Genomic DNA, 13497 nt, shown 5'->3' with positions numbered 1-13497 from the left:
TATTTACTATATAGATATAGGAAAGTGATAAACCGATATAGATTATACTATATATGGATATTGTCAGAACAATATATTGATACATACAGATCGATATATTGTGTGTAATAATGAATTGAAGTCTATCAATATCAACACAATAATTATTTCCGAATAGAAGTATTAGAATATTAGTCAAACAATACCAGTTACTTTAAGATTGGAATAGATAAAATAAAATATAAATATATTTTGAGAAATTTTAAAGTATATTTTAAAAATTAATAAAATATTTCTTATAGTGAATTTGAATTTTCTAATTTGTTTATCTATCATCATATTAATAATAATCTAATACTCTCTTTGTCCCATAAAAATATGGATATTTTTCTTTTTTGTCCGTCCTACAAAAAGAGCTTATTTATATTTATGGAAAGTTCTCCCCAACTCATTATCCATATACATCAATTTATTTACAACTTATATCACTAGGCCGCGATTAAACACTATTAATAATTTGGATCTCACTATGCACTAACATTATTTCAACAATTATGCTCTTCCTCTCTCTCCCTCCCTCTACCAAATATGCACTAATTCTTGTTTCTATTCCAAATGTCCCTTTTTTTTATGGGATGGAGAGAGTATATGTATATCTAATAATAAAATTGAAGGTTACTTATATTATAAAAATCACTACTGAAGTGTTGAATTAAGTGTCAAATAGATGAAACAATATAAAATAGTTGCACCTAGGTCTAATTCACCGGGTCAGCCCATCTGGTTCCAGGTCAACCTACTTGGATTGCAGGCTAATTAGGTTTTACTTTTATCGGACTAGAAATTTCAAAACTCCATATAAATTTAACCGTTTATTTAAGTCAGCCTACCACTTACGTGTTGCATTGATATCCCTAAAATTAATGAATCCATTATTGGAGTATAATTTTTTTAAAACTTCGTTCCTTATAAATTGATACTCCATTAAAGTAGTACTCCCTCCGTCCCATTAAAAATGCAACGTTTATTTTTGCGCACTTGTTTTGGAAAAATTATAATAAATAACTAAAGTGGTGAAAAAATAAAGTAAGAGAGAGAATAATGTAGAGGAGAGTCCCCTTCATATTATTTTCTTTTTTACTTTATTTTTTCTCCACTTTAACTATTTATTATTATTTTTTCAAAATATGTGTGAAAAAGCAAACGTTTCATTTCTAATAGGACAGAGGGAGTATTAATTATGATTCACTGTACTATAATCATATTTATTTTGTACTAGTAGTATAATAAATATTGACAAATAATATTTTTTATTACATGTAATAGAAAACAAACCACCTACCACATGATGTTCTATTATTGATGATCATTTTTCCAACTAAATCATTTTCTTTTTGTAAAATGGCATCTCACCTTCAGTAAAGTCCTGTTGAATGTCATCGTCGATCATCATTGTAATATATGCCCACCTCGACTGCATTAAACTAACTCAACATAAAATAAATGTATTGTGAACGTATTGCAACGAAACGAGTCAAATGATAAATTAGGCATAGGCATTTAATTGTAATTTTGATATATATATATTGAATTATTCCAATATAGTATGATATTGGAGAGGAATGAGCTGAAAGATGATCCATAGCACACCACACCTCTCATAGATTGTAATCCTGTTTTCTTCATTCTTTCTAACGTTTTTTCATAGCTGGAAATTGGGTATGGCCGACAACAACTATTGATGGAATGGACCCGAACCCAAAAGATATACCGAATATGGTAGGCACATTTTTGTGCATTATGAATTTATGATACACTCTATCATGATTAAATCCTAATTATAACAGATAAACTATAATTGTGGTTTAAGACGTATCACCTCTTAATAAATTCTAATTGTGCATTAACAAAGCTTAACGGTGAATTATAAAACCCTGACAGAATTCATCAATATTAGTGCAGAAGTCCACGCCAGAGTTTTTTTCCTCTTCAATTTTTTGATATATGCGCGCAGCAAAAGTTGCTAAGTTGACAAGATGTCACCAATATATTTTCAAAACTAAAAATGGGGAAATTGGCAGTTCATGCTGCAATTAACATTATATCACTGTCACTATCAAGTATATAAGCATTAAGAGCCAATCTTTATAAAGAGTCAAGAAAGCCAGCTTCTTAAAATCCCCTTGATTTTCAATATGTACTGTGTGCTGCTTTCTCACCTCAAGCTACAAAGCTCAAACGTTCCCCTCAGTTTCACGGTTAGAGCAAACTGGAACAGGTGGAGGTAACTCCACATAGTCAAAGTCATCAGTTATTCCGACCTATTCAACATAATGACAAGCACAATCAAATATTACTTAACATGGAAGGATGCTAATCCTAGGATCTAATTCTTTTGCCTAGTTCTTCCACAATCTCAAAAGATCTAATTGCAATCAAGCTTGAGTATAGCTATGTACCTCATTGTAAAGTTGCTCGAGTTGTTCTGTTGCCTGAGGAAAGTTTTTTGAGCACCATTGTCGCAGTGTGAAGATGTTATCTGCAAAAGCATGACATGTAACGGACAGGGAAACAAGAGAAACGAAAATTACATAATGAGCAAAAATTTATTGGAACTTTGAAGGAACAGAATATGAATTCAATTATATACAAGAACCTGTCCATCTATTAGCCGCTGCAAGAGCTACCTCTGTGGCTTGCTCTGCAGGAGAACAAAAGACGTAAGAATATGTAAATAATTTAGTCCAAGAGAACCATGAAGAGGTGAAAGATCCACCGCTAACAGAGTTTAGGAAAAACAGGAATTTTGAAACAGAAATGATGAAAAAACTTACTCATTGCTTCAAATGTAGCTGGATCATTGTCTGCGTACTGTGAAATTTCATCCTGAAGAACAAGGGCAGGAACTTCAGAGATCAATATTTTATAACAGAATGCATTTCACAAGAAGATACGGTATTTAACCTTGAGCTCTTTATATTTCTTCTCAATAGCTTTAAGTTCAGAAAGAGCCTTCTCCCTTTCATCCTAATAGAGTGAGAAGCTTGTGAAACACTGTTAATCAACTAATGTAATCAGTAAAAGCTCTGCAGATGATGTACTTACAGATTCCTCTCGTCCCTTCTTCAAAACATTGTACTGTTCATTAAGTTCTGCATATCGTCTTTCACTACTCTGGAGATCAGCGTCAAGCTTTTTCTGTATATTTCTTAACTGGAGCAAACTCACAGATTGTTTCAATCAAAATTGGCTTAAATCTCATTCTGATTCAGTATATGAACTTAACTATCAAACAACCTGGTTACCAGCACAGCTAGGAAGACTCCAAAAATATACCTGAAAAGATTGGAAGTACAATGAAAATTAGAGAGGATATCTACATAACTTAAAGCACAATGTCACATGAAGAACATATTATGCATAACCATTTCATGCAAGATAAAAGTAAGAAGCTTTATATTATCCATCTCAATAATGATACTCACAGATGTTCCAATCTTGTCTTTGAAAACAAGGTCGTCGTCTACTAAACTTTGGACAACATCTTTCACTGACTGCATAATCACACCCTTTTTGGGGCCCGATTTCTCGAGTTCCTTCAGCTATAAAAAATTTCAGAAACAAGCAGTGGTCTTAGCAAGTTAGCGAGTAGAACTTACAAAAATGAAAACATTTATATCTTGTGGATCAATTTCAATAAATAGACCTACTTCTTAAGGGAAATTGTGACTGAGAAACAAAATGTGTAATACGTCCTGGGATATGAAGTAATCAGCAGAAGATAGTGGGTTGTCACACCAACTGTTGGTTATACGCAAGTTTTTCAAGTGCATTAAATTTTTTAGATAAGCACCCAGTTCAATACCAAGTCTATATATTTTGATAATAGTCATGTTAGAACTAAACCATGAGCTCTTCAATCTGCATACAGCAAGATAATTTAGAAGCAAAATCTAAGAGAACTACAATGAAAAGAAGCAAGTCGCAACCTCTGAATAGAAGTATGGAACAAGGTTCCATTATTCAAATTAATAGCAGGAGCAAACATGAGTCCCTAGTGGAGTGAACTATTTTGATGCCTTTCCTATCCCAGATTGTGTTATATGCACAGGCTATCTACTTGTGATAGTTTCAATTTACATATATGGAACAGAAGCAGATAATATTTCCTAGAATCTACTAGAAGCTGGCTGAAAATGTATACAGGTTATTAGTTTAATTTATTATATTCGTTACATAGGCACACATAATGGTTCTCACTTTCAGAAAGGGGAAGTGACATCCCATTTTACTTTACCATATCATTAGTTGATGTGGAACCATAATGTTACAATAGTACTAAAGATAATGACAGAGTTGAATAGAGCTCCTTTATAACAATTAACAAATATGATCATAAACTCAGGAAGCACTAGTCATTACGTCATCTTGATGACTACGCACGTGAGGAAAAAAATCATAATGTTGATGCTAGTTTGCAAATGCATAGAAGCTAAATGTTTAAAGGTAGCAATCCCCTGGGTAGAATTGGTAGATAGAGAAGAACCATTGGAAACGAATTGGATGATTCAAGACATGAATGACATTAGAAATTAACACAATATGAGCACACTGGTTGAGATTCTTACGAGAAAGAAGTCCTGAGAGTCATAGAAAATCTGTAACATTTTCTCACGTTTCTCCTCCAAAGAGAGCCCTCTTTTCTTTGACTGCACATAACCAAAACAAACGTTAGAATTATGGAAGGGCTGCAACTGCTCTACTATGATATAGATGGAAATACAAAGTAATAAAACAGAATCAATAAGTATCAGGAGTAGAAGATATAACCAATTTTAACACATAAGCCAATAGATACATTGAGATCTGAATCCCAAATATGCATCAGAAACATGCTGAATATATCAAATTTGTCATACGTTATTTATAATGTCCCAGTTGCATGATAAGTTTCCTGAGTAGTTTGCCTTGAATATCAAGATACAGATAACAGAACATAATACAAAAGTGGTGGAGATTTGCAGAATGTAAAGAATCAGGAACAATGATCAAACAATTTTACCAAATTATTATGCATCGAGTCTAGGAAACACACCAAAATACAATTTAACAAATAACATCAGTGTTTAATATGATCCTTAATACTCACAAGTCTGTACCAAAATTAAAAAGCCAGTCCAATTCTCAACCTCCGGACCAATTACCATCCAATATACAGTCACTGAAAACTGATAAACACAAGCCTACTGCAACTTACAAACCTAGGCGAAACAATAATTCTCAAATGTGGAAACAAAATGGCAGATAAATTGGCGATTTCTCAAAGTAAATAGCAAAAATCCGTCAAATGAGCAGATAAACCGAAACAATAACTAATAGTAGATCTTAAAAATGGAAAAAACGAAAAGCGAAGGGTGTACCATCGTGAAACGATGAAGAGATGGAGGCCGTAAAGCAGAAAGCAGCACACGAGTAGTGTGGAAGCCGATGGATTTGGGGTTTCGCGCTTTTACGCCTCTCCATATATAGTTTGGCGCGACAAATCCATTTTTAACTCCACCCCATTTTACACTCTCTATTTTGTTGTAAGTTGTAGTACGAATATGATTGTTACTAATTTCTTGAAATAAGTAAATTAATTAAACATATTTCTATAAATTAAAGACTAAAGTCCCTTTTGGTCTTTGACATATCGCGATTTTTTTTTTTGGTCCATAACATTATCTTTTGAATTATTTGATCCTTAACAAATAAAAATCGATCACATTTGATCCGAAATGGACGGAGCTGTTAAAAATTAATGGTCAACGAATTTTAAATCAATTTTGACCGGATTAAGAGTTTTAATTATGTTTAATTAATGTCTAATATCTAATTAACCTAAATCTAAAAAACTACAAATAATAATAATAACTATTACAAAATTAAATTAAACATAAAAATAATATAACAAAAGAAAATGAAATCACGAAATCTCCCAATCTCTCTCAATCGCGAAATCGCGTCCATCTCCCAATCTCTCTCACTTTGCACACCGGCAAAAAAAACCTAGTTTTCGCCGGCGAATCGAAGTGAGGTTCTCGCCGGCGATTCCACCGTAGTTCGCGGCGGCGATTTACATACAAATCAACCGTCGATTCAACCCTAGATCTCGCGAAAAACCCTAGTTTTCCATGAGTTGGTACGAACGCGGCAATCCTCGTGATAATAAGTGGACGTTTGAGAGGAGGAGGAAGTATAGCTTCCCCCTTGTTGGTTTTCCATGGGTGTTGACGATTCAGAGTGAAGCCCGATTCTTGCGATGGCCAAATTCGCACCTGAATCGGAGGTCACGTCCACCGCCACTCCCACCGGTCTCTCTGCTGTAGTTCGAACTGTCCATGGTTGGCGAGTTGGGGCTACTTGATGTTCTTCCAAGAACTAGGGTTTTGTCTCCAAAAGAAACGATGAAGAAGATGAAAAAAGAATAAGAATGTAAACTTATTCTAGGGTTTTTAAATGATACAAGCAATTCCTTTTAATAAAAATAATTTTTAAAAAAATAGAATTTATTTGAAAAAGAAAAAAAGTTCTAATTTTTAAAACTCTTAATCCGGTCAAAATTGATTTAAAATTCGTTGACCGTTAATTTTTAACAGCTCCGTCCATTTCGAACCAAATATGACCGATATTTATTTGTTAAAGACCAAATAATTCAAAAGATAATGTTATGGACCAAAATCAAAAAATCGTCATATGTTAAGGACAAAAAATGACCTTTACTCATTTAATAACTATTTAAATTTTACCATTCACTTATTTTAAATATTCTTAATATTTAGTTTACTTAGAATGTTTAATATATGTTTTAGTTATATATCACTGTTAATTACTAGTATAATTTATTATTCATTAAATTTAATATATTTTGTAAAAGTATATTTTATTTTATATTTATAAGATAAAATGGTTCGACCAATGATTGTACCGGTTGAACCGTGAACCAGAAGCCTCATCGGTTCACCGGCCGATCCAATTTTTAAAACATTGGAGTTTAGTCACATTCTCAATAAGCGGAATCCAATTCTGCTACTAAAATTTGACTTGTCAATATATTAATAATTTTATTCCATATATTCGAATAAACAAAATTAGGAAATCCAGAAATCGAAGAAATCAGAGAATTTTTCAAACGCCAATTATATATCCTACAATCAGAAAGAGAAGTACTAATTCAGAGGAATGATGCAGAAGCTCGCGAGAACATTGAGAAAATCGGCGGGGGATGTCGACGGCGACGACGACTACTCGCTTCCAACTCGGGACGACTCCCGTCCGATTGACATCCAAGGTGATTTTCTGTTTGCAGATTCTCTTTTCATTTGTTTCGAATTTGGATTGGAGTCTATTAGTGAATTACAATTTGATTTAAGTTGCTTAGATTGATGAATGTCGTATGCGTGTGTGTGTGCAGAGCAAGAGGAATTGGTCCGGTCCCTGGAGAAGATTCACGCCCAACAGTCTCTTCTATGGAGGGTTTGTGCCTAAAATCTTCAACACATGATAACATTACTCTTAATTGGGTTGAATTAATTGTTTGTTTTCCCCTCATCTGATATTGCTGTAGAGTGTGTTTGCCGGACTGCTTTTCTGTTACATGATTTTCCTGGTTTATTCAATGTATCAACAGGCCTTTTCTCCATGGGATTTGGTATGTTTTCTATCATTTGATCTCCCACCGCAACCGTGTTTATTTATCTATTCCTTTAACATTCATTTACTAGCTGCGTGTATTTGAATAAGAATATTTGTATTTTCCATTTCAAGGAGGACTCTATGCCGCCAGACATAATTTAAATAACATTAAGAAAACATGGAAAGTATATTTATTTGCTACTACATTCTAACCATCAATTAAAATTGTTCGAAACTTTTAGGGGAAATAATAATGTTAATCTGCACTTTTCAGTTGATTTTGTCCGAAGCATGAAGATCTGAGTGTTTGACTTTATAGCAGTAAATATGGGACGTCTAAAATTCTATCTTGGGGATTATTGACTCTGGTATGGTATGAGTGAAAAACCTTCATGTGGGTCCCATTTATAGCAGTATGTGATTAATGCTACAGTGATGGGTGATGCTACCCCATTTCTGGATGAGCACTGTAAACTTGAAGACATTGAGCTAAACTTATACGAAGCAAATTAAGTGCATGTTTGGTAGGCATGTTAAATTAGCACTAGATAATTAATTAAGATGAGCTTTAAGATAAGGATATGCTATCACTCTTTTGGCCTGTTAAATCATCCACCCTTTTGAACTAATTCGCTCCGTGCCTCAGCGGGCCGAGATGGGCTTTGATAGCCTAACATGGTCTTATTTTATCTACCAAACAGCCAAATAATCCGTATAACTCATATATCTTGGTCTTATCTAGGCTACCAAACAAGCACAAGGGTTTATGCCTTTTTTTCATGTTGTTATTTTTTCCCATTTGCAGCAGTATCATGCTTACTTCATGTATGAGATTGACTCAGGGAGCATTGTATTTGCAGGTTTGCATTCTCATCTTCTCTATTTGATCTCTGTCTGCTCTTTTTTGTATCCACGATAAGCATGCTATTTGACCACTTTACATGATTGGATGGATATTCATATAGAATGGGGAGATGTCTAGATGAGCTGTGCAAGCTTTTACCCGTTCCCGACTATAGTGGTTTCTCGAGGCCACCCAATGGTCATTGATTTACCAAAACACTTGTTTATATGTAGAAGGCTACTTCTACACTGTGATAAGTTTCAAGTTGGAGAATACTTTTTTTAATTCACAACACCTTTCAACCATTGGAAATAAGTTAACTAATGAAACTGGTGTTTTGTTTCAAGTACCAACTTATGTTTTGTATACTAGTATTAATTCGAAATCTTGCCACACTCTGTTTGATTGAAACTATGTTCCAGAGCTGGTAGCTGTTATCACATGTTTGATGATCATCACTGGCCTTATGCATCACTCAAAGCGCCATCACCTTTGGCTTTGGTACTCTTTTCTACCTGGTACATTATTGGCGATCTTCTGGTTGCACCACATGCTGAGGTGAGCTGTTAATATATGCCGTGAATTCCTTTTGCTATATATTTAACTCATTTTTGGATGAGGAATTGTGGAATTTATCTACTCTAGTTATTATTTCTAGGAAGTGTATTGATTATGTGTCTTATATTCAATTTTGAAAAGCTATAAACCAGCACACTTGCCCCAAGCTACTCTATTATTCGTCCATCCATTTCTTTTATGAATTGGCGTTGGGTCATAACTTCAAGATTTTATTACTCTGCTAGTGAATGAGAACATAAAATGACTTGGTCGTAAAACTAAAGAACATGTTGGAGAGTCCTTTTTCTGTTGTATGATTTCACTTTCCAATGTTAGATTTATGTCTCTCACGCAGGTTGGCAAAGTTTAGATGGGAAATCATGTGGGTTCCTTTGGCGCCATTATGGTAGACCCTAATTCACAGTTTCCAATTTTTTCTGAATAAAGTTTAGTTGCTTCATGCTTGCATTTTTGCTAACTGAAAGCATCGCTTTGAACCCTTTCAGTGGAGCTGGAGTATGCCTATATGTGGATAGTTTACTCAATGGGTCATCTGAAGAAGTCAGGAAACTTCGAGGATATATGTATGCTTACAAGGCTTACTAAATTTGTTTGCTCTACCTACAGAAGGATCTCCTATGTACAGGGCTTGCCACTGTTCTTGGCTTGTGCTTGATCCATGGATGAGCAAGTTATTGCTTTAACAAGAGGGCCTTTGTTTCTATTTGAGATCCATGCATGTTTTAGCTGTGCAATATACGATTTTGAGATGAAGTATATAGTGGCCTACATTGCTAGTTGATTTGATATTGTACATATCACAATTTTTGCTTATGATCAGAATATCAGGTTGGCAGTTCAATCATATGCAGTATAATTGTCTTACACTTATATATTGACATTCATGTGATGAGGATTTCATTTATCTGGATGACTTTGCTATACTTTTAACCATTTTGGATAGTAGATGTGGACCATGTGGTAATCGATCGTTGGAACAAGTGGTTTACTAATACTAGTTGAGAGTGGTTGTGGTACTATAGTACTCCATGTCTATGGGCACTGCATTGCCTACTCCTATTTCAACCTCATTGCCTTTCTTATCTGTATACTATTCCCTTTGTCCACAAAAAATAGACAAGATTTACTATTTTGGATCGTCTAGTAAAATTAGACTATATCTAAATATAAAAAGTTTTAAACATTTAAATATTACTCCCTCCGTCCCACATAATTTTATTCACTTTGACCCGACACGGGTTTTAAGAAATTTAAAGGAAAGTGAGTTGAAAAAGTTGGTGAGATGTGGGTCTTACTTTTAAAGTATTAATTTTATAATAAAATATGAGTAGGAATGAGTTAGTGGGATATGAGGTCCACTACCAAAAATGGTAAAAGTGAAGTGTGTAAAATTATGTGGGACGATCCAAAATGAAATACTGGATAAAATTATGTAGGATGGAAGGAGTATTAATAATGTGGACCTTATGACTATGTCTATTTTTGGCGTAAGGAGGGAGTATGATGATACGTACTTAGTCCTATTCATTTTTGTATATCAATTGGGCTTTTATAATTCATTGTAGTTTTATTATGAGAGATGTCACCCAGTCTCATTTAGTATATTTTGTTATGTGTTTTAGATTAGGTTGAATTGTAATAGGAGTACCTTATTATTGACATAATTAATTTTATGAAATTGAAGCTTAATGTGTTTACACTAATTATGAAATAATCGGTTACCTAATAAAATGGATACAGAATTTTAGATATCTTAACACTCTTGTTAATTTAAATATTTTTATGAAGCAAGTAAAAGATATTCATAGGAAGAGGTGATTTAATCTGCATATCTTCTTCACTCCTTCAATGGCCGACTGATAATCTTGCAATTCTTCCGCTAAACTCGTCTCCACCACTCCTCAAACGCATTCAATTTCAACATATCCCTCATGCTTATCCTCCAACCCTGTTTCACCGCTCTTCCGCCAAACAAAATCCTCCCCTTCCGACGCGCCAAACCGCCTCATCATGCCGGCTTTTATTCGCGGCTGAGGACCAAGACTCCCCACTCCCAACACGAAACAAACGGATTTGGTGGCCGAGATGATGAAGAAGCCATCGATGTGTCTTGGGCTGGAGGCGGGTTTGGTGGTCGACAAGGCGAGGAAAATGATTACGATAAAGACCCTGAGTTCGCCGAGATTATGGGCTCCTGCCTCGATGATCCGGATAAAGCTAAGTCCAAGGTCATTTTTTGGATATAAAATTGGGGTTCATTTAATTCAATTTCAGCTTAATTTTATGTATGGTGTATGTAATTGTATTTTATTGGAAAGATGGAGGAGAGGTTGAGGAAGAAAAGGAACAAAATACTGCACACCAAAACTGGCTCACCAAACCCAATGAAGGTGCATTTTAACAAGTAAGTGGACTCGCATTTGTATACCAAGTTTGAATGCAATTTTCTGTTTTGTGTACGAGCTTAGCTTATCCAGACAGTTGAAACTCGCCTTTTGTTTCCCATTTCTAAAACTTACAAGTGTTAGGTTAAGATTATGATGATAATATGCAGCCATTTATTCATCCTAATCCGTTCTAAATCTTGAAGAGCTCATCTCAAATTCACTTTAAATGAAGGAAAAACTTAGTTAATTCGGATATATCTGAGCTACTTGTTTGGATATTCAGTTGGCATGATTGTTGACGTTGAGCATTACAGATGCATATGTCGGCTGATTGTTGGCCACGTTATTTAGAGATTCTGTTCGCCTGACCTATACTAGTTTGCATTATCTGCACTTTGGGTTTTGATTCCGTAGGAATTTGGTTTGCATTACTTACACACTATTTTTCTCATTTGGGGCACACATCAAGATATCTTAGTCCCAGTGAATATCAGGATAACTTATGATGGGTATGGGAGGCACTTGTTTTCATAGTTATACATACTAAATGGTATGGCAGACATTGCTAAATATGAATAAAAGATGTAAGTTGCAACTATCTCATTCTGATGTCTTAAAGTAACAGTATTACCTCTTTATGTTTTATATATTGCATCCTGTGTTATTACATTGTACTGGAGATCAAAGTCCTAAATTTTTAGCTAGAGATTATTGTGACTCGATTTACTTGTCACTATCTTTCTAAGATTTTGGTGTCCTTTTTCATGGAAGACACATAACCGTCTTCTTGTTGTCAATATATGAAAAGTCTAAGATCACCTTTCAAGTACATTGGTTAAGTGACCCATTTCCTGGATCATTTGGCCAGATTTGATTTCTCAAATTCGTATATATGGTTGGAATTCTATAATGCACCACTTGAGCAAGATATTTCCCTGATCAGCGATGTGAGTGTCTGTCACCCAATTCCATTAATTTAGGCACTTAATCCAAGTTATTTATTCTTGAATGAACTTGTATTCAGACCATTCGATCATGGCACATTATTGGAAGACTTGGTGGTTGCAACTCTATGAATATGCAGGTAAAGATCCTTCAACACACATTTCTTTACATCTAGCGTGAACAAACATTGGAGAATTGCAAAACCACAGATTCCTATTCCTATAATTAGTTGATTTCTTGCTCTGTTTTTTACAGCTATCACAAGCTCCTTTGGACATGAGACCAAGTTACGATGCTATTCAAGGAGCAAATGTGAGTCCAACAACATTTTACAATATAGGCGACCTTGAGGTCCAGCATAACTTAGCTCGAATATGGTAAAGTATTTGATCTTATAAATTATTTAGGGGTTGGAATGTGTCTCTGAAAAGATCCAATACAATGTATTTTTGCTTATTTAGTTAGTATTTACTGACAGGGTTGATATTGGCACCGTGGAACCATTACTCTTGGATATTTTGATTAATGCTCTAACACAATTAAGCTCTGAGTAAGACACAAATCTCTCTCTTTTCTTTTCAGTCTTGCTCTACGAGTATCACCAGAAAACAGATGATAAATTGCTTCATAGTATTTTCGTCTCTGACCACTTTGACTTGAATGACAGTTATGTCGGGATTAAACAGGTGATGTTTGGTGGATCTGAATTTGAGGGATGGGAGGAAAACTTGAAATCTGAGGATGTAGGATACAATGTTCACAAGATCTAGAAAAATCGGTATATATCTTTTAGTTTTTCTGTGAGATTTTATATTTAACTACCTACCATGTGTAGTATAGTTGATGATTTTGAGCCTAACTCTCTTACATTATTATCCAGTTTTGCCACTTTGGCATTTCAACAGAGCTCAGCTGGGATTTCAAATAGCCCCTTTTCCCGCGAAGAAGCTTTACATGATTTAGGGAAATTTTGTCATGTTTCATTTCTAAGAATGCAACTGAATGTCCTTGTATCAATGCCCCTATAATAGTGGATTAAGTAGTATTGTTTTTTTGCTAAAAGAGAAATTGATCACTTAGACGGTCAAA

At 34.5% G+C, this 13497-nt stretch overlaps 3 protein-coding genes across 4 annotated transcripts; 2 read left to right on the top strand and 1 right to left on the bottom strand.

The window, feature by feature from the left end:
* Positions 1-2016: 2016 nt before the first annotated feature.
* On the bottom strand, positions 2017-5521 carry LOC125196649 (meiotic nuclear division protein 1 homolog). The gene is made up of 10 exons (XM_048095245.1): positions 5400-5521; positions 4608-4688; positions 3465-3581; positions 3277-3315; positions 3085-3192; positions 2944-3006; positions 2814-2865; positions 2636-2680; positions 2439-2518; positions 2017-2300 (listed from the first exon to the last, which is right to left on the bottom strand). Exons 1-10 carry the CDS (start codon positions 5400-5402, stop codon positions 2214-2216), a joined length of 675 nt encoding a protein of 224 aa, XP_047951202.1. The 5' UTR covers positions 5403-5521; the 3' UTR covers positions 2017-2213.
* Positions 5522-7118: 1597 nt separating this feature from the next.
* LOC125193005 lies at positions 7119-9920 on the top strand. 2 transcript variants are annotated; one of them, XM_048090704.1, is made up of 7 exons: positions 7119-7309; positions 7433-7494; positions 7586-7669; positions 8459-8513; positions 8920-9055; positions 9411-9461; positions 9562-9920. In XM_048090704.1, the coding sequence occupies exons 1-7, from the start codon at positions 7201-7203 to the stop codon at positions 9659-9661; spliced, it is 597 nt and encodes a 198-aa protein (XP_047946661.1). In that variant the 5' UTR covers positions 7119-7200; the 3' UTR covers positions 9662-9920. The 2 variants fall into 2 exon arrangements, with proteins under 2 accessions (XP_047946661.1, XP_047946662.1); XM_048090705.1 differs by lacking the exon at positions 7586-7669.
* Positions 9921-10858: 938 nt separating this feature from the next.
* On the top strand, positions 10859-13497 carry LOC125193199. The gene is made up of 8 exons (XM_048090955.1): positions 10859-11304; positions 11395-11480; positions 12332-12410; positions 12488-12547; positions 12664-12785; positions 12887-12958; positions 13076-13186; positions 13289-13497. The coding sequence occupies exons 1-7, from the start codon at positions 11008-11010 to the stop codon at positions 13176-13178; spliced, it is 819 nt and encodes a 272-aa protein (XP_047946912.1). The 5' UTR covers positions 10859-11007; the 3' UTR covers positions 13179-13186; positions 13289-13497.

The sequence above is a fragment of the Salvia hispanica genome, chromosome 6 (assembly GCF_023119035.1).
Source record: "Salvia hispanica cultivar TCC Black 2014 chromosome 6, UniMelb_Shisp_WGS_1.0, whole genome shotgun sequence".
Lineage (NCBI taxonomy): Eukaryota > Viridiplantae > Streptophyta > Magnoliopsida > Lamiales > Lamiaceae > Salvia > Salvia hispanica.
Note: the sequence above shows the minus strand (reverse complement) of the source record. Positions and strands in the feature narration are given on the sequence as shown.